At 40.9% G+C, this 22,111-nt stretch overlaps 1 protein-coding gene across 1 annotated transcript in view; it reads right to left on the bottom strand.

Annotated features, from left to right (window-relative positions):
* The window catches only part of FKBP9 (FKBP prolyl isomerase 9), a 50,750-nt gene that overhangs the window by 22,015 nt on the left and 6,624 nt on the right, over positions 1 to 22,111 (bottom strand). Inside the window, exons 2-5 of the mRNA XM_060020689.1 lie at positions 14,328 to 14,473; positions 13,593 to 13,782; positions 13,181 to 13,326; positions 2,324 to 2,513 (exon numbers count right to left, since the gene is read on the bottom strand). Of these exons, the coding sequence (XP_059876672.1) occupies positions 2,324 to 2,513; positions 13,181 to 13,326; positions 13,593 to 13,782; positions 14,328 to 14,473 (672 nt within the window). The remainder of the gene's footprint in view (positions 1 to 2,323; positions 2,514 to 13,180; positions 13,327 to 13,592; positions 13,783 to 14,327; positions 14,474 to 22,111) is intronic.

Here is a 22,111-nt window from a genome sequence, read left to right as displayed (position 1 = left end):
AATATCCTCAATATAAAAACAGGCAAATACACAAACAGGTAAATCACAAAAGAAAATATCCAAATAGTCAATAAACATTTGAAAGAATTTCAACCTTAATAGCAATCAAAAAAATTCACATTACAATTATAAAGTTCTATTTTTCTCCTATAAATTGGCAAAGATTATTTTTAAATAATACCCAATGTTGCTGAGTTTGCAGGAAATGGGGTACTCTTAGTGATGTAAAACCTTCCTTGAGGACAACTTGGTACTTATATCAAAAGCTGTAAAAATACACATAACCTTAAACCTAGAGATTCTTCTAGAAATTTATCCTAAGGAAACAATCATATTATTTAAGATTTAGCTACAAAAATAATTATTGCAGTCCCTCTTAGAACATCAAAAGATAGAAAATAATAGGGATTGATTACTAAATTAAGGCAAACCTATATAATGGAATATTACTTAGCTCTTAGGATGGATTAGACCCCAGTGTACTAAAATGGAAATCTGTTTGAAACCTAAGAAAACTGGTTCCATTAATATGAAAAGAAATCTGGTATCCACCAGAAAAATGGCTTTTCAACTAAAAATAAAATTCCAGGGAATAAAAGACAGAACCAAGATCATATGTGACAAGTAATCACACGCACACACTCTCTCAATTTTTTTTAATAGAAAAAATAAAAACAACTCAAATGTCATCAATGGGGAATGGTTAGATAAATATGGTATAGTCACTCAATGAAACACTACACAGACATAAAAAATGATTTCTCTCTACGCATTAATATGGAAAAATTCCAAGGTGAAAAAAAGCAAGGAGCAGGGGCTTCACTGGTGGCGCAGTGGTTAAGAATCCGCCTGCCAATGCAGGGGACATGGGTTCGAGCCCTGGTCCAGGAGGATCCCACATACCGCGGAGCAACTAAGCCCATGCACCACAACTACTGAGCCTGCACTCTAGAGCCCGCGAGCCACACTACTGAACCCACATGCCACATCTACTGAAGCCCGTGCGCCTAGAGCCTGTGCTCCACAACAAGAGAAGCCACCGCAATGAGAAGCCCGCGTGCCGTAACGAAGAGTATAGCCCCTGCTCGCCACAACTAGAGAAAAGCCCATGCGCAGCAACGAAGACCCAAGGCAGCCAAAAATAAATTAATTAATTAAAAAAAAAGCAAGGAGCATAATAGTGTATATAGTACGTAGCATTATGTTATCTGTATATATATATAATACATAATGTTATATATGTATGTATATAGTATTCTATATGCTATATACTATAAAGCGGAGAAAATAATATAACAATTGTATTTGCTTATATCTGCTTTAGGAAAAAAATCCACACATTTGAAGAATAAAAAAGAAACTTATTAATAACAGTGGTTAACTCTAAGTGGCTTGGGGGGAGGGGGATGTGAGGTTGGCAGGGATGGTCGGTACAACACATCTTAACGCATATTTTGTTTTAATTTTGAACCATGAGACTACTGCCTTTTTCCAAAAAAGTCAAATGAAAAATTTAAAAGAAGGGATCCGCGGAGTGGTAAGAATGAATTATGCAAATAAAATTATACCGTATAAAAATTCTGTAATGTTTCTGGGTGACTAATTAAACGAGAAGTCTCTTACCTCAGAGAAACAGGTAGATTGCTGTCACTACTTGCTTGCTCTATAGGAAGCTAAAGGAATCCAAACAACACATGCCACCTGAATGAGCAACGCAGACCAAACACCTGTTGCCTGCTCACAACTGCAGGCTAAGCCTGATAAACAAAGCTTTGAATAACAACAGGCTCCGCCCAGCATCCAAACAGTCCCTGCAGCAGATAAACCATGAAAGTTTGCAAAGTGCTTCTGCCTACCTTCTCTCCTTAATCTAACCATCTCTTTGAGAAAGGTGCTAACAACAACGAAAAAACTGAAGCTCAGGGAGGTCAAATGCTATCCAAAGTCACACACCTAGTGCACCACACACAGGGACTGGAATCCAGATCTCCCAGCACCAAGTCTCTTCTCTTCGCATCCTACCGCCTGGTCCTGCCTCCTGGTCACTTCCCACCTTGGACCCCAGAGTTGGGTTTATACTTGAATAGCCGAGCACAGTCTAGAGGGACTGTGGGAGTCCAGGGTGAGCCTCTCCTGCTTTCCTGCAGACCCATCTCCCACAGGCCCCAAGGAGACCGTTCTAACAACCTCTGAAGGAATTCAGTATCAGAAAATAGAAACCTATACTGGAGATGAAAATACTAACTCAAAATCAGCACTGACAAGCTATAAACTATATTTAATAAGATGTTCTGGTAAGTGAAGGAGCCTGTTGTTTGCTTACCTGGAATCAAAGAATGTACCATCCAGAAGTGTGCCGTTGTAATGATACCTGAGAAAGTCCCCCGTTTGACTTTGCCGCTCACAGTTTTCAGGAACTACCTTATTCTCAATGGAAATGCCATCCTTGGGGTTATGGAGGTCCAATAATGCAACATCAAACACCAGAGATGCCTGCCCAGGAATGTCTTTCCCTAGAGTGGAATGAAGGAAGATGATGAAATCAGGACACAAGATTTAGGAAGTATCAATACTTTAACTACAATTCAACACCCACTACGTTGGTGTTACACATTCCTTGAAGTTTCCCAGCCAAGGAAACAAATGTTCTTCCACATCTTGGGTGGTCCCCCATGGTGTCTAACCGTGCTATCTCACGTGGTGTCCAACCGAGGGCTGGCAGGTATAATTTGAAGCCTGACTTCCTCAGAAAAAGGAGCAAACCGATAATAATGACATGGAGAATACTGTGACCACATTGTCTATGCTTGTGCTTGCAAATCAAGGCTCTATGTGAGTGGTTATATACCCACATGCAAACCCAAATACATACCTCTGTGGGTTTCTGTTTGTATATAGATGCAAATCACAGACATTCCACAGCTTGGATCTGGTTCTGGAGAACACTACATAGACTTGTTCTTTGGAACTCACAGACAATTATTTTAAAATTTATTTTATTGAGTACAGTTGTTTTACAATGTTGTGTTAATTCCTCCTGTACAGCAAAGTGATTCAGTTATACATATATATATATATATATATTCTTTTCTTTTAATAGTTCGTTCTTGGAGTATAATTGCTTTACAATGTTGTGTTAGTTTCTGCTGTATAACAAAGTGAATCAGTCACATGCATACATATATCCCCATATCCCCTCCCTCCCGAGCCTCCCTCCCATCCTCCCTATCCCACCCCTCTAGGTCACCTCAAAGCACCGAGCTGATCTCCCTGTGCTATGGGGCTGCTTCCCACTAGCTAACTATTTTACATTCAGTAGTGTATATATGTCGATGCTACTCTCACTTCACCCCAGCTTCCCCCTCCCACCCCGTGTCCATTCCTTATGTCTACATCTTTATTCCTGCCCTGCAACTAGGTTTATCAGTACCATTTTTTTTTTTTTAGATCCCATATACATGCATTAGCATATGGTATTTGTTTTTCTCTTTCTGACTTACTTCACTCTGTATGACAGACTCTAGGTCCATCCACCTCACTACAAATAACTCAATTTTGTTTCTTTTTACGGCTGAGTAATATTCCATTGTATATATGTGCCACATCTTCTTTATCCATCCATCTGCCAATGGACACTTAGGTTACGTCCATGTCCTGGCTATTATAAATAGTGCTGCAGTGAACTTTGTGGTACATGTCTTTTTGAATTATGGTTTTCTCAGGGTATATGCCCAGTAGTGGGATTGCTGGGTCATATGGTAGTTCTATTCTTAGTTTTTTAAGGAACCTCCATACTGTTTTCCATAGTGGTTGTATCAATTTACATTCCCACCAACAGTGCAAGAGGGTTCCCTTTTCACCACACCCTTTCCAGCATTTATTGTTTCTACATTTTTTGATAATGGCCATTCAGACTAGCGTGAGATGATAGCTCATTGTAGTTTTGATCTGCATTTCTCTAATAATTAGTGATGTTGAGCATCTTTTCATGTGTCCCTTGGCCATCTGTATGTCCTCCTTCGTGAAACGTCTACTTAGGTCTTCTGCCCATTTTTTAATTGGATTGTTTGTTTTTTTGATATTGAGCTCCATGAGCTGTTTGTATATTTCGGAGATTAATCTTTTGTCTGTTGTTTCATTTGCAAGTATTTTCTCCTATTCTAAGAAATCAAAGATGACAAACAGATGGAGAAATATACCATGTTCTTGGATTGGAAGAATCAATATTGTAAAAATGACTATACTACCCAAAGCAATCTACAGATTCAATGTAATCCCTATCAAACTACCAGTGGCATTCTCCACAGAATTAGAACAAAAAATTTTACAATTCTTATGGACACACAAAAGACCCTGAATAGCCAAAGCAATCTTGAGAAAGAAAAACGGAGCTGGAGGAATCAGGCTCCCTGACCTCAAACTATACCACAAAGCTACAGTAATCAAGACAGTATGGTACTGGTACAAAAACAGAAATAAAGATCAATGGTACAGGATAGAATGCCCAGAGATAAACCCACTCATATATGGTCACCTAATTTACGACAAAGGAGGCAAGAACATACAATGGAGAAAAGACAGGCTCTTCAGTACATGGTGCTGGGAAAACTGGACAGCTACATGTAAAAGAATGAAATTAGAACACTACCTAACACCATATACAAACGTATATATATTCTTTTTCATATTCTTTTCCATTATGCTTTATTACAGGACATTGACTATAGTTCCCTGTGCTACACTGTAAAACCCTGTTGTCCCTCCATTCCATATACAATAGTTTGTATCTGCTAATCCCAAATTCCCAATCCAACCCTCTACCACCCCACTTCCCCCTTGGCACCCACAAGTCTGTTCCCAATGTCTGGGAACTCACAAGCAACTTTTTTTTTACATCTTCATTGGAGTATAATTGCTTTACAATGCTGTGTTAGTTTCTGCTGTATAACAAAGTAAATCAGCCATATGCATACATATATCCCCATATCCCCTCCCTCTTGCGTCTCCCTCCCACCCTCCATATACCACCCCTCTAAGTGGTCACAAAGCACCAAGCTGATCTCCCTGTGCTATGCAGCTGCTTCCCACTAGCTATCTATTTTACATTTGGTAGTGTATATATGTCCATGCTACTCTCTCACTTCATCCCAGCTTACCCTTCCCCTCCATGTGTCCTCAAGCCCATTCTCTACATATGAGTCTTTATTCCTGTCTTGCCCCTAGGTTCTTCAGAACCTTTTTTTTGTTTTAGATTCCATATATATGTGTAAGCATACAGTATTAGTTTTTCTCTTTCTAACTTACTTCACTCTGTAGGACAGACTCTAGGTCCATCCACCTCACTACAAATAACTCAATTTCGTTTCTTTTTATGGCTGAGTAATATTCCATTGTATATATGTGCCACGTATTCTTTATCCATTCATCTGTCAATGGACAATTAGGTTGGTTCCATTTCCTGGCTATTGTAAATAGTGCTGTAATGAACATTGTGCTACATGACCCTTTTCGAATTATGCTTTTCTCAGGGTATATGCCCAGTAGTGGGATTGCTGGGTCGTATGGTAGTTCTATTTTTAGTTTTTTGAGGAACCTCCATACTGCTCTCTATAGTAGCTGTATCAATTTACATTCCCACCAACAGTGCAAGAGGGCTCCCTTTTCTCCACACCCTCTGCAGCATTTATTGTTTGTAGATTTTTTGATGATGGCCATTCTGACCAGTGTGAGGTGATGCCTCATTGTAGTTTTGATTTGCATTTCTCTAATGATTAGCAATGTTGAGCATCCTTTCATGTGTTTCTTGGCAATCTGTATATCTTCTTTGGAGAAATGTCTATTTATGTCTTCTGCCCATTTTTGGATTGGGTTGTTTTTTTGATATTGAGCTCCATGAGCTGCTTGTATATTTTGGAGATTAATCCTTTGTCAGTTGCTTCGTTTGCAATACTTTCTCCCATTCTGAGGGTTGTCTTTTCCTTTTGTTAATGGTTTCTTTTGCCGTGCAAAAGTTTTTAAGTTTCATTAGGTCCCATTTGTTTATTTTTGTTTTTATTTCCATTTCTCTAGGAGGTGGATCAAAAAGGATCTTGCTGTGATTTATGTCATAGAGTGTTCTGCGTATGTTTTCCTCTAACAGTTTTATAGTGTCTGGCTTTACCTTTACGTTTTAATCCATTTTGAGTTTATTTTTGTGTATAGTGTTAGGGAGTGTTCTAATTTCATTCTTTTACATGTAGCTGTCCAGTTTTCCCAGCACCACTTATTGAAGACGCTGTCTTTTCTCCATTGGATATTCTTGCCTCCTTTATCAAAAATAAGGTGACCATATGTGCGTGGGTTTATCTCTGGGCTTTCTAGCCTGTTCCATTGATCTGTATTTCTGTTTGTGCCAGTACCATCCTGTCTTGATTACTGTAGCCCTGTAGTACAGTCTGAAGTCCAGGAGCCTGATTCCTCCAGCTCCGTTTTTCTTTCACAAGATGGCTTTGGCTATTCGAGGTCTTTTGTGTCTCCATACAAATTGTGAAATTTTTTGTTCTACTTCTGTGAAAAATGCCATTGGTAGCTTGATAAGGATTGCATTGAATCTGTAGATAGCTTTGGGGAGTATAGTCATTTTCACAATGTTGATTCTTCCAATGCAAGAACATGATATGTCTCTCTATCTGTTTCTATCATCTTTAATTTCTTTCATCAGTGTCATAGTTTTCTTCATACAGGGCTTTTTTCTCCTTAGGTAGGTTTATTCCTAGGTATTTTATTCTTTTTGTTGCAATGGTAAATGGGAATGTTTCCTTAATTTCTCTTTCAGACTTTTCATATTAGTGTATAGGAATGCAAGAGATTTCTGTGCATTAATTTTGTATCCTGCTACTTTACCAAGTTCATTGATTAGCTCTAGTAGTTTTCTGGTAGCATCTTTGGGATTCCCTATGTATAGTATCATGTTATCTGCAAACAGTGACAGCTTTACTTCTTGTTTTCCAATTTGGATTCCTTTTATTTCTTTTTTTTTCTCTGCTTGCTGTGGCTAAAACTTCCAAAACTATGTTGAATGATAGTGGTGAGAGTGGGCAACCTTGTCTTGTTCCTGATCTTAGTGGATATGATTTCAGTTTTTCACCACTGAGAACGATGCTGGCTGTGGGTCTGTCATATATGGCCTTTATTATGTTGAGATAAGTTCCCTCTATGCCTACTTTCTGGAGGGTTTTTATCATAAATGGGTGTTGAATTTTGTGGAAAGCTTTTTCTGCATCTATTGAGATGATCATGTGGTTTGTATCCTTCAATTTGTTAATACGGTGTATCACATTGATTGATTTGCATATATTGAAGAGTCCTTGCATTCCTGGGATAAACCCTACTTGATCATGGTGTATGACCCTTTTAAATGAGCTGCTGGATTCTGTTTGCTAGTATTTTGTTCAGAATTTTTCCATCTATGTTCGTCAGTGATATTGGCCTGTAGTTTTCTTTTTTTGTGACATCTTTGTCTGGTTTCAGTATCAGGGTGATGGTGGAATGAGTTTGGGACTGTTCCTCCCTCTGCTATATTTTTGAAGACTTTGAGAACTCTGTGAAGCCTGTGAAGCCATCTGGTCCTGGGCTTTTGTTTGTTGGAAGATTTTTAATCAGAGTCTCAATTTCAGTGCTTGTGATTGGTCTGTTTGTATTTTCTATTTCTTCCTGGTTCAGTCTCGGAAGGTTGTGCTTTTCTAAGAATTTGTCCATTTTATTGGCATAGAGTTGCTTGTAGTAATCTCTCATGTCCCTTTGTATTTCTGCAGTGTCAGTTGTTACTTCTCCTTTTTCATTTCTAATCCTGTTGATTTGAGTCTTCTCCCTTTTTTTCTTGATAAGTCTGGCTAATGGTTTATCAATTTTGTTTATCTTCTCAAAGAACTAGCTTTTATTGATCTTTGCTATCGTTTCCTTCTTTTTCCTTTATTTCTGATCTGATCTTTATGATTTCTTTCCTTCTGCTAACTTTGGGGGTTTTTTGGTGTTCTTCTTTCTCTAATTGCTTTAGGTGTAAGGTTAGGTTGTTTTTTTGAGATGTTTCTTGCTTCTTGCAGTAGGATTGTATTGCTATAAACTTCCCTCTTAGAACTGCTTTTGTTGCATCTCATAGGTTTGGGGTTGTCATGTTTTCATTGTCATTTGTTTCTACATGTTTTTTGATTTCCTCTTTGATTTCTTCAGTGATTTCTTGGTTATTTAGTACCATATTGTTTAGCCTCCATGTGTTTGTATTTTTTACAGTTTTTTTCTTGTAACTGATATCTAGTCTCATAGTGTTGTGGTTGGAAAAGATACTCGATACAATTTCAATTTTCTTAAATTTACCAAGGCTTGATTTATGACCCAAGATATGATCTATCCTGGAGAATGTTCCATGAGCACTGAGAAGAAAGTGTATTCTGTTGTTTTTGGATGGAATGTCCTATAAATATCAATTAAGTCCATCTTGTTTAATGTGTCATTTAAAGCTTGTGTTTCCTTATTTATTTTTATTTGGATGATCTGTCCATTGGTGAAAGTGGGGTGTTAAACTCCCCTACTATTATTGTGCTACTGTCGATTTCTCCTTTAATGGCTGTTAGCATTTGCCTTATATATTGAGGTGCTCCTATGTTGGGTGCATAAATATTTACAATTGTTTTATCTTCTTGTTGGATTGATCCCTTAATCATTATGTAGTGTCCTTCTCTGTCTCTTGTAATAGTCTTTATTTTAAAGTCTACTTTATCTGATATGAGAATTGCTTATCCAACTTTCTTTTGATTTCCATTTGCATGGAATATCTTTTTCCATCCCCTCACTTTCAGTCTGTATGTGTCCCTAGGTCTGAAGTGGGTCTCTTGTAGACAGCATATATACGGGCCTTGTTTTTGTATCCATTCAGCCAGCCTGTGTCTTTTGGCTCGAGCATTTAATCCATTTACATTTAAGGTAATTATCAATATGTATGTTCCCATTACCATTTTCTTAATTGTTTTGGGTTTGTTTTTGTAGGTCTTTTCCTTCTCTTGTGTTTCCTGACTAGAGAAGTTCCTTTAGCATTTTTTGTAAAGCTGGTTTGGTGGTGCTGAATACTCTTAACTTTTGCTTGTCTGTAAAGGTTTTAATTTCTCCGTCAAATCTGAATGAGATCCTTGATGGGTAGAGTAATCTTGGTTGTAGGTTCTTCCTTTTCATCACTTTAAATATGTCCTGCCACTCCCTTCTGTCTTGCAGAGTTTCTGCTGAAAGATCAGCTGTTAACCTTATGGTGATTCCCTTGTATGTTATTTGTTGCTTTTCCCTTGCTGCTTTTAATATTTTTTCTTTGTATTTAATGTTTGATAGTTTGATTAATATGTGTCTTGGCGTGTTTCTCCTTGGATTTATCCTGTATGGGACCCTCTGTGCTTCCTGGAGTTGATGGGCTATTTTCTTTCCCATGTTAGGGAAGTTTTCAACTATAATCTCTTCAAATATTTTCTCAGTCCCTTTCTTTTTCTCTTCTTCTTCTAGGACCCCTATAATTCAAGTGTTTGTGCACTTAATGTTGTCCCAGAGGTCTCTGAGACTGTTCTCAATTCTTTTCATTCTTTTTTCTCTATTCTGCTCTGCAGTAGTTATTTCCACTATTTTATCTTCCAGGTCACTTATCTGTTCTTCTGCCTCAGTTATTCTGCTATTGATTCCCTCTAGAGAATTTTTAATTTCATTTATTGTGTTGTTCATCATTGTTTGTTTGCTCTTTATTTCTTCTAGGTCTTTGTTAAATGTTTCTTGTATTTTCTCCATTCTAGTTCCAAGATTTTGGATCATCTTTACTATCATTACTCTGAATTCCTTTTCAGGTAGACTGCCTATTTCCTCTTCATTTGTTTGGTCTAATGGGTTTTTACTTTGCTCCTTCATCTGCTGCATATTTCTCTGTCTTCTCATTTTGCTTGACTTACTGTGTTTGGGGTCTCCTTTTCGCAGGCTGCAGGTTCGTAGTTCCTGTTGTTTTTGGTGGCTGTCCCCAGTGGGTGAGGTTGGTTCACTGAGTTGTGAGGCTTCCTGATGGAGGGGACTGGTGCCTGTGTTCTGGTGCATAAGGCTGGATCTTGTCTTTTAGGTGGGCAGGACCACGTCCGGTGGTGTGTTTTAGGGTGTCTGTGAACTTATTATGATTTTAGGCAGCCTCTCTGCTAATGGGTGGGGTTGTGTTCCTGTCTTTCTAGTTGTTTGGCATGGGGTGTCCAGCACTGGAGGTTGCTGGTCGTTGAGTGGAGCTGGGTCTTAGCATTGAGATGGAGATCTCTGGGAGAGCTGTTGCCGATTGATATTACGTGGGGCCTGGAGGTCTCTGGTAATCCAGTGTCCTGAACTAGGCTCTCCCACCTCAGAGGCTCAGGCCTAACACCCGGCTGGAGCACCAAGACCCTGTCAGCCGCACAGCTCTTTTTCTAGTTTCTGTCCTTTTTCCACACATATAGGTTTTTTCCTTCATATCATTCAGTCTTGCTAAAGTTGTGGGGTCATCTCAGAGATCAATCTGAGCCCTGTTAATGTTGGAGGGTCTCCTGCAGAGGCAGGGGGTGGCTGTGGCTTATTGTGGGGACAAGGACACTGGCAGCAGTAGTTCTGGGAAGTACTCCTTGGTGTGAGCTCTACCAGAGTCCCTCACAACCAACTTTTTTTAAAATAAATTTATTTATTTTATTTTATTTATTTTTGGCTCGTTGGGTCTTCGTTGCTCTGTGTAGGCTTTCTCTAGTTGCGGCGAGTGGGGGCTACTCTTCGTTGCAGTGCGCAGGCTTCTCATTGCAGCGGCTTCTCTTGTTGCACAGCACGGGCTCTAGGCACATGGGCTTCAGTAGTTGTGGCACGCGGGCTCCGTAGTTGTGGCTCACAGGATCTCAAGTGCAGGCTCAGTAGTTGTGGTGCACGGGCTTAGCTGCTCTGTGGTATGTGGGATCTTCCCGGACCAGGGCTCGAACCCGTGTCCCCTGCACTGGCGGGCAGATTCTTAACCACTGCGCCACCAGGGAAGTTCCCCAATTTTTAAAGAGACAAAAATTCAATTCTTTAAGTTCATCCAAAACAAGATATAAGTAAAACTAAAGTTAGCTGAGATAAGAGGGGAAAAAATGGCACCCACAATCCAAAACATAAATAGTCCTCCAATCATTTCTATTTCACTTCAGGATGGTATTGCTTCTCATGGATACTCCTAACAGTGAGGATTTATTGAATATGTGCCACACGATAATCCACATGAGATTATGGGGCACTAGCTCTTCCTGCAAAGATCAACATCAACCAATAAGTAACTCTAAATCCAGGACTCTGGGATAGAAGGAAGTTAGTTACCTGACAAACCACTTACCTCAACACTCTTACTTGCCATTTGTTATGTCATGCAAAGGAGAAGGCCTAGACAAGTGAACCACAGGGCATGCCAAGACTGTGCTCCTTCAACTGGCTCTTTGGCAGAGCCCACCCCTCTGTCTCCTTCCCCTCAGAGGAATGGTGAAATCTGCTGAAAGCAGGCTGCTGAGTCAGCCTCTGGATCGCCGGGTGTGGTTAATCCCTGAAATGCAGGTGTGGGTGTGGGAGGGTGTGTGACAGAATATTAATCTTTTTTATTTTTCTGTATCTTTTAATTTAATAGAAAACAGAAAGCCTTACGGTAACCCCAGGGTTTAAATTTTTCTAGCATTATTATGTACTACCTGAATATTTGCTTCTTTTTATAAAAACTTTATTGAGATATAATTCCCATACTATACAATTCACCTGTTTAAATTTATACCTGGATAGCTGAGCACAGTGTCAAAGTATAAAGCATTTAAAAATAACTATTTTAAATAAACTATTTATTTAAAATATTTAAATTATTTATTATTTATTTGAAATAAACTATGTATTTAAAATATTTAAATTATTTATTATTTATTTAAAATAAATAAATAACATTCATCACATCGGGCTAGGCATCTAGCTTTACTTCGTACCTCATATGCATGTGGATGATGATAAAAGGATTTGGGAGACAAGGAGAATGAACTTCCATTAGCCAAGGATGAGAGAGTTTGAGTAGTGATAAGAATAATAACATATCTTGGGGAGGGGAGAATTAAGATATATTTGCGGCAGTTACTTTCAAGCTTTATTTTTCTTTTAGCAGGTTTTTAAAGAAACTGTCTGCAGATTCCCAGTAATAAAAGTGGAGGTCGACAGGAGAGAAGGCTCCCCTCTCCTCCTGCTCTGTAGACCTAGAACTCTCAGAAAACATAGCTTGGAAAACATTATATTAGGGGGTTATTAGAAGTCAGGTATCACTGTCACTAAACTTCTTAAATAGCATCACATTTTCTTTTTTTTTCTCTTTCTTTTCTTTCTTTTTTTTTTTTTGGCCACACGGCTTGTGGGATCTTAGTTCCCCGACCAGGGATGGGACCCACGCCCCTGCACTGGAAACATGGAGTCTTAACCACTGGACCACCAGGGAAGTCCCGAGATGTCTTACTTAAGAACAACAGTGAGGGTCAGATGAATTGGGAGATTGGGATTGACATATATACACTATTGATACTATATATAAAATAGATAACTAATGAGAACCTACTGTATAGCACAGGGAACTCTACTCAATACTCTGTGGTAACCTAAATGGGAAGGAAATCCAAAAGAGAAGGGATATATGTATATGCATAGCTGATTCACTTTGCTGTACAGTAGAAGCTAACACAACATTGTAAAGTAACTAGACTCAAATAAATTTTTTTTAAATAAAATAGTGCTAGGTGGAAAGAAAAAGAACAACAATGACCATTAATAGGTGGAGATTTCTGCAACTTACTCATCAGACAGCAAATGATCTAGACTAGCACCGTCCAAATAGAACTTTCTGCAGTGATGGAAATGCTCTGTATCTGCCCTGTCCAGTATAGCAGCCCTTGGCAACAAGCAGCTCTGAAGTACATGAACTGTGGCAGTGTGACCAAGGTACAGTATTTAAAGTTTTATTTAACCTAATGTAAATGTAAATAGCTATATGTAGCTAGTGGCTACCATATTGGACACTGCAAGTCTAGACCAAAAGCTCTGGTGGGTTTCACACGGTACGTTAAATTAACCACTGTAAAAGAAGTCAAGACAGATGAGAGTGGCTCAAAGAATGAGAAGGACTTACCATCTCCATCTTCTCCATAGGCCAGAAAAGGAGGTATGGTGATGATGCGCTTTTCTCCCACACACATCCCCAGCAGCCCTTTGTCCATTCCAGGAATCAGCCAGCCAATTCCCACATATGTGTCATATGTTTTCATGCGATTGTGACTGAAAACCAATGAGAAATGGGAAAAGTTCCATACCATGAGGGCATTTCCAATTCATCCTTCAAAAGGTTTTTGTTACCCAAAATTCAGCTACCAATGAACTCATACCCATCCCTGGAGAAAAAGCATGTATACATCTTTGTTCCCAATCACAGAGTAGTTGGGAATGAATCCCTTTTCTGATTTCTCCATGGGCATAAAAAAGCGGATGAGAGAGAAAGAACTAAGGGGCATTTCAATGATACTACCATGAATGGCGGGACTTACCTCGAATCAAACAGTGTCCCATCCAAGAACGTTCCATTGTAGTGGTACCTAACAAAATCAGACACCTGGATGGTCCGAGGGCAACTGGGGGGCTTGAAGTAAGTGTGAATCTGAACCTGATCTTCCGAATTCCAAATATCCATCAGAAGTACATCAAAATGAAGCACTGAATCTGGGGGAATCACACCAGCTAGAAAATAAAGAGAGTTCACACTGAGAAGCTGCTGCCTTTTGGGCCAGACAAATAAACACCTAGGATGCTGCCAAGGTGAATGGAAGCCAAAAGGGCTCGAGAGGTCACATACAATTCCAAAATGAACCACATTCCCTCCTTTTTTCCAAATGAAAAACAAATTTTTTTGCCGCACCCTGTGGCTTGCGGGATCTCAGTCCCCTGACCAGGGATTGAACCCAGGCCATGGAATTGAAAGCCCAGGATCCTAACCACTAGGCCACCAGGGAACTCCCTCCAAATGAAATTTAAAGAAAAGAGAAAAAACACAAAAATTTCCTCTCAGCAAGGATAACATTCAGTACACCTGTGTTAATAACACTTCTTTCATATCTAGAATAAATAAACTCTTAAGATGAGATTTTAGCTGTGTGTGTGTGCTCACAGCTTCTCATTTTCCCCTACCCGAAGCTTCCGAAGACTCTAGTCTGCCTGACTGAAGAGCCTGCAAATGTTCTGGTGGTTTCGGCAGATGTGTTTACAAGCACGGAACAAACACTTACAAACTCCTTCACTTCCATAGGCCAGCTTTGAGGGGATCTTCACAAAACGCCTCTCATTTACACACATCCCGACCAGAGCTTGGTCCATTCCTGCAATCAGTTGTCCTTTTCCCACAAACACGTTGAAAGTGGAGTCTCTGTCATAGCTGAAGACCCAAAAGGTAGGGAGAGAGAAGGAAAAGTATGAATAATCCTTCCCTTAATGAAACTAACCTGTAAAAATGTACCCATGGACAGAGTGAGGTCACTGCAAAGTAAAAAGCCCACAGAGAGGGCTTCCCTGGTGGCGCAGTGGTTGAGAGTCCGCCTGCTGGTGCAGGGAACACGGGTTTGTGCCCCGGTCCAGGACGATCCCACATGCTGCGGAGCGGCTGGGCCCGTGAGCCATGGCCGCTGGGCTTGCGCATCCGGAGTCTGTGCTCCGCCACAGGAGAGGCCACAACAGTGAAAGGCCCGCGTACAGCAAAAAAAAGCCCACAGAGGAGTTACTGATGCAGGAAATATCTTCATTGGACAGTACTTGCAGGGTTGGAATTTTTTAATTACCTTGAATATTGCCAGCAAATCTAGTCAGATAAGCATCAGCATAACTCTCTCTAGAGAAAAATATATGTTGTTTGTTGTGAAATATCCACCAATTCTTCCATTAAAAAAAAAAAGTTTACTCCATTTCCACGTGATTGGTACCTAACAGCAATATCACAGATACTCATGCGCAAATTAACACTAATTTTCTTTTTTTTTCTTTTAAGTCAATAAGTTAAACAAAGAGGCAGCGTGGTATAGCAGGAAGTGCACTTAAACTCTCTTAATCTCAGTTTCCTCCACTGCAAAATGTGAGTGATGATAATAGCCATCACAAGATCTGTACCATATAACGATGTGAAAAGTACTCTGAAAACCTAAGGGTTATGCCAATATTACCATACATAATTATTGCAGGTGATAGAAAGTCTGATGTGGTCTTGAAATCACTAATACATGTGTTTTAAAGGCTGACTGGTGATGGCCTTAAGTAGGAAAATAAATAATGGAATCATGGCTATGATCCAAGCTCTCATCCTCTTCCATGTCAAACTTAGCAACAGCAAGGGGGTGCCAATTAGGATACTATGCTAGGGGCTTTGGGGGATATAAAAAAGTCCAAGGCATGGACTCTGCCTACAAGTACCTTACATACTGGCAGAGACACCTACAGAGTTTTAGACACTGTGTTTAAGAAAATGACTACAGAGCTTGGTTTATAATAACTAAACACTGGAAATAACTTACAAGTTCAAGAGTATGGCACTGATTACATATAAGGCAAGGACATATAATAAAATGCTCTATGGCCATTTAAAAATAACAGATTTCTGCTATAGGGATGTAATGTATAGCATTACTATACATGACTATAGTTAATAATACTGTACAGTGAATATAGTTAATGGTGACTATAGTTAATAATATTGTGTTGCAGGGCTCCCCTAGTGGCACAGTGGTTAAGATTCTGCCTGTCAATGCAGGGGACACAGGTTCAAGCCCCGGTCCGGGAAGATCCCACATGCTGCGGAGCAACTAAGCCCATGCGCCACAACTACTGAGCCTGCGCTCTAGAGCCCACAAGCCACAACTACTGAGCCCAAGTGCCACAACTACTGAAGCCCGTGCGCCTAGAGCCCGTGCTCTGCAACAAGAGAAGCCACCGCAATGAGCAGCCTGCACACCGCAAGGAAGAGTAGTCCCCGCTCGCCGCAACTAGAGAAAGCTTGCGCACAGCAACGAAGACCCAACACAGCCAAAGATAAAAATAAATAAATTAGGGCTTCCCTGGTGGCGCAGTGGTTGAGAGTCCGCCTGCCGATGCAGGGGACACGGGTTCGTGCCCCAGTCCGGGAAGATCCAACATGCCACGGAGCAGCTAGGCCCGTGAGCCATGGCCGCTGAGCCTGCGCATCCGGAGCCTGTGCTCCACAATGGGAGAGGCCACAACAGTAAGAGGCCTGTGTACCTCAAAATAATTAAGTAATTAATTTTTTAAAATAATAATAATGTGTTGCATATTCAAAGTTGCCAAGAAAGTAAATCTTAAAAGTTATCATTGGGATCTCCCTGGTGGCACAGTGGTTAAGAATCCACCTGCCTAAATTGATACAGCCACTATGGAGAACAGTATGGAGGTTCCTTAAAAAACTAAAAATAGGGGCTTCCCTGGTGGCGCAGTGGTTGAGAGTCTGCCTGCTGATGCAGGGGACGCCGGTTCGTGCCCCGGTCCGGGAAGATCCCACATGCCGCGGAGCGGCTGGGCCCGTGGGTCATGGCCGCTGAGCCTGCGCGTCCGGAGCCTGTGCTCTGCAACGGGAGAGGCCACAATAGTGAGGGGCCCGTGTACCACACACACACAAAAAAAACTAAAAATAGTACTACCGTATGACCCAGCAATCCCACTACTGGGCATATACCCTGAGAAAACCATAATTCAAAGAGTCATGTACCACAATGTTCATTGAAGCTCTGTTTACAATAGCCAGGACATGGAAGCAACCTAAGTGTCCATCGACAGATGAATGGATAAAAAAGATGTGGCACATATATACAATGGAATATTACTCAGCCATAAGAAGAAATGAAATTGAGTTTTTTGTAGTGAGGTGGATGGACCTAGATCTGTCATACAGAGCGAAGTAAGTCAGAAAGAGAAAAACAAATACCGTATGCTAACACACATATATGGAATACAATAATAATAAAATAAGGTTCTGAAGAACCTAGGGGCAGGACAGGAATAAAGATGCAGACATAGAGAATGGAGTTGAGGACACGGGGAGGGGGAAGGGTAAGCTGGGACGAAGTGAGAGAGTGGCATGGACATATATACACTACCAAATGTAAAATAGATAGCTAGTGGGAAGCAGCCACATAGCACAGGGAGATCAACTTGGTGCTTTGTGACCACCTAGAGGGGTCGGATATGGAAGGTGGGAGGGAGGGAGACGCAAGACAGAAGAGATATGGGGATATATGTATATGTATAGCTGATTCACTTTGTTATAAAGCAGAAACTAACACACCATTGTAAAGCAATTATACTCCAATAAAGATGTTAAAAAAGAATCCACCTGCCAATGCAGGGGATACGGGTTCGAGACCTGGCTAGGGAAGATCCCACATGCTGCAGAGCAACTAAGCCCATGCGCCACAACCACTGAACCTGCGCTTTAGAGCCCGTGAGCCACAACTACTGAAGCCCACGTGCCTAGAGCCTGTCCTCCACAGCAAGAGAAGCCACCACAATGAGAAGCCCATGAACCACAAGGAAGAGTAGCCCCCACTCGCCACAACTAGAGAAAGCCCGCACGCAGCAGTGAAGACCCAACAAAGCCAAAAAAAAAAAAGTTACCACCACAAGAAAAAAATTTTTGTAACCATGCATGGTGATGGATGTTAACTACACTTATTGTGGTGATCATTTTGCAATATATACAAATATCAAATCATTATGTTGTACACCTAAAACTAATATAATACTATATGTCAATTATACCTCAATAAAAAAAATTTTAACATTTCTATTCATTGGCACTAGAAGGACATACACATGAAGAGAAAACTGTAGGTTACAGTGCCACATATAAAATAATCTCATTTTGAATTTATATATATAGATGCATGTGAAAAATCCACAAGGTGACACGTGAAAATATTACCAATAGTAATCTATGGGTAGGAGATTTCAGGTGACGATTTGTCTTCTCTTTAATTCTCTCTTAATTTCAAAATGATCATGGAATACATGTTCATAGGCTTCACTTCATGGATTCGACCAACTGGAAATTGAAAATATTTTTTCAAATTTCAGATAGTTCCAAAAAGCAAAAACCTGAATTTGCTGAACACCGGCAACTATTTACATAGCATTTACATTGTATTCGGTATCAGAAGTAATCTAGTGATGATTTAAAGTATACAGGAGGATGTGCCTTGGTTATATGCAAATACTACACCGTTTTATATAAGGGACTTGAGTATCTGAAGACTTTGGTATCCAAAGGGGTCCTGGAACCAATCCCCCATGGATACCAAGAGACGACTGTACTTATGTAATAAAATGTTAAGGGCTGTTGGAATCTACCTGCCCTTCACTTGGTAAATTACTTCTACATTTTCCTCATTTTCCTTAATGAACAGCTTGGGAGAGCAGCACAGTCCACCTCACCATCTGTCAGGTCATCTTCCTCAGACCTGCCCTCTCCTTCCCTTTCTCCTCCTAGTTTTAGAGTCCATTTCACAGCCTTCCTTTCTCCAAGGTCAGTGAACAGAAAGCAAATGTCCAAGTTCTGGCTGACAAGCCAGAGAACAAAAGCACATAATCAGCTTTGGGCCGAAGTCGGCTCTACGACTCCACCCTCTGTCTCCGGGGGACCGAAACCCACCCTGGGGAATGCCAGCTCTTCAGTTTCACTTGGCTGGGGCTTTGCCACACCCTGAACCATCATCAAACTGGAGGATTTATGGACCAGAATTCAGGCTTCGAAGACTTCCCAGGCACGGAACTTTCTATTTTTCATCCACAGAACCCAAATTTAATGAGAGTTTTTAATAATAACTACTATTTAGAGAGCGTTTATTATGTGTCAGGCACAGGGGTAACCTAAGCTTTTCTATACGCTATCTCATTTAATCCTCATACAACACCTGAAGGTAAGTGCTGATACTCAGGCTCCTGGGAGGTGAAAAAATTTCCCAAGCTCACAAAGTTAGCCAAATGGGAAGAAAAGCTAGAACCCAGGACTATCTGACTCTTATCCTCCATGCACAGGGCCTCCCTAGATGATGTATAAAAACTGGTATGGCCTCGCAGCATTAATTTATGCATTTGATGACTGCCTAAGCAACATGCTAGAAACAAAAAACACCTTTCCGAAAGAAAATGTATAATTTACATACATGAGAAACTAACAAGCAAGGCCAGTTTTGTCTACAGCTGAAAACTCTGACCATATGGAAAAATAAATTTGTTCTCAGCAAGTCTGTGCTGGTCAGTACTACTGGAACAAATTCATACGCAGGGTCCAGCCAGGAGCTGGTCATGAAAATTATTTCTGCAAGTGCTGGAATTAGCCCTTATTCAGCCTGTCCCAGTATTGGGCTGATTTGCAGATGTCCCAATCGAGGTCCTGCAGGAAAGAGATGATAGGCACAAACTAGGCAGCTCCAGGACACTTTAATAAAGGGGCCGTGTGCAGGGTGCAGAGAAACAATTAAGGGACAATGCAGTACCTCTGGGGACAAGAAGGGAGTGCTGTTGTCACACCCAGACCTGAAGCATCCAGGAACAGAGAGGGAGCTCAGAGCACCTGACAGAAGCTAAGCTAGGACCTTTGGTCTAGGGACACAGCCCATGTGATGACTCTATAGGCAGGGAGCCAGAGGAATAAATATCTCCACCACACTCTCCTCCCTCCCTCTGATCTCCTGCTGAGGCCCCATGGCTGAACCTAGCCACAAGCCGGACTACAAGAGGGTCACTGATATAACCCGTACTATGCACAGGTAGTCCATACAGGTCAACCTCCCAGAGTAAAAAGCAAGTGGAACAGGGGTAGAGTGGACCTAGAAAGGCAAATGGAAATTATCCAGCACATCCAACACCCCCTTTCCTCTCCACCAGCTTCTTTTTTCTCCCCTGCTCATTCACTGCTGTAGACCCTTTGATTGCTGCCCCTGACACTTCTACCTTCCTCTGCCCCAAGGGGGGTATGGGAGGTGGCTGCAGCACCCTCCAGCGATGCTCTTCCAGCCGATCAGCTCAAGGACCACTACGACAGGAGACATCACGTAACACCCATCATATTCAACTCACTCAAATTCAACTCACTCATCTGCTACAAACAAGCATACACTGTCTTGCGCTTATTCCTCAGGATAGGTAACTACCCCTGTGGCTGCATTCTTAAAGCATAAATACTGTGGCTCTACTTCTAAATGCAGGTTTCAACCTGCAGTGAGGATGAACTTTAAAAAGAACATACGGCAAACTGAACACACTCACTTCTCTAGAGCCCCCAAAGCCCATTCCTAGCCAAGCTCCTAAGCTCTTTTTTAAAAAAGGACTGAGAAAACCAGAGCAGAGACCCTTGCTGTCAAGAGATGGCAACATTTTGGAAGATGGAAAGGGAACGGAGGGGCAGAAACTGACCTAGAAGGGAAGAAACAGAATCTAGGTGTATGCAAAAGGGGATCTGGTCAAGGGTGGACGCCATGTGCCTCCTAGAGCCTGCGGAGGCCGCAGGGCAGAAGGAAACCTGGAGCATCAAAGTCCGAATTCAGAACAGCTACACCTCATCCCGGAGCCCCTTCCCCACTCTTAGCAGCTTGGTAACTATAATTCTAAGCTTTATGGAATTATTTAACTGCTTTTAAAACTCTGTGCATCTGTATTGTTTTAAAAATTAAATTAATTTTAAAACATTTTGCCAAAAATTGACATGCATGTATACTACTTGTTGCTGAGATTCTTCTGATCTCAGAGCCAGAAATGAAGTTAAAATGGCCATTACAACGGGGAGAGAGAATGGCCCTATGGTTAGCAGAGCTGAAGTCCTGATCAACTATGAAAGGAAAAGACAGCTTGCTCTAAATGCCAATTTTAGGTTCAGTTTAGACAAATAATAACCGAATACATTACTCCCCCTTGCACCTTTATTGAGGTATAATGGACAAATAAAAAGTGCGTATATTTAAGGTGTATAACTTGATGTTTTGATACATCGTGAAATAACTGTCACAATGAAGCTAATTAACATATCCATCACCTCACATAGTTACCATTTTCTTTTTCTTTTTGTAGTAAGGACACTTAAGAATTACATTCTTAGCAAATGTCAAGTATACAATACAGTATTATTAACTATATTCACATTGCTGTACATTAGACTGAATAAATTTCTTTTGAACATTAAAGAGACTGCCATATTTTGAGAATTCATAACAGGAGGGAAGCAATTTAATAAAGAGCCAGTCGATTGGGCATGGGAACTGCCTTCTGGTGTTTCAAAGTTGGTCAGATGGCTGGCTTACATGGGACGTGCTTGACTTGAGGACTGTGGTCCTTGCCAAAGCCCTTGGTGAATGAGACTAGAACATTCATGAAATGCACAAAAGTAGAAACTCACCTCCTAGTTGGATGCCTAGCCCTGGGATGACACAGGTGAGATTCAACACACTCCCCAGGCTGAATTCCACTGCTGAGCTTGGGCCCAACTCAAGGGAGGGAGGCCACGTCTGATGTTTCTGCCTCCCACCTCCCTCCCCACACCTCTTGCTCCCAAAGGTGACTCTGGGCTTCCCAGACCCTTTGCCCAAGAGTATCTTCCTCAAACAACCACCTCTACCAGCAGCTAATGAGCCCTGGCAGGGGGGAAAGGCAAGCCATTAATGATCTGGCAGACTGCCTCTCTGCTACCCAGATGGAAAAATGAGAGGAAGAGAGAGAAGGTGAGGGAGAAAAGAGGAGCGAGTAGGAGTGCAGAGGAAGGAAAGGAGAGAACGCATCTATTCACACCTCCATGGAGAGTCAGACCCTGACATGCAAGCGGCTGGCTTGGATGGTCTTTGATGCATTAAAGTATCATTAAAAGACAAGTTTTGCAAAGGAAAGTAAAATCATTACATTGCTATTGTGGATTTTTGCTTTTAAGCAACTGCACAAGTTAAAATGTCAGCTCTCTATAAATAATTCTTATTTTACACAAGTTCTCAGCCCAGCAAAATATAGCCAACTTAAATAATCAATATGAATG

Source organism: Delphinus delphis, chromosome 9 (assembly GCF_949987515.2).
Source record: "Delphinus delphis chromosome 9, mDelDel1.2, whole genome shotgun sequence".
In the NCBI taxonomy this organism is placed as follows: Eukaryota; Metazoa; Chordata; class Mammalia; order Artiodactyla; family Delphinidae; genus Delphinus; species Delphinus delphis.
Note: the sequence above shows the minus strand (reverse complement) of the source record. Positions and strands in the feature narration are given on the sequence as shown.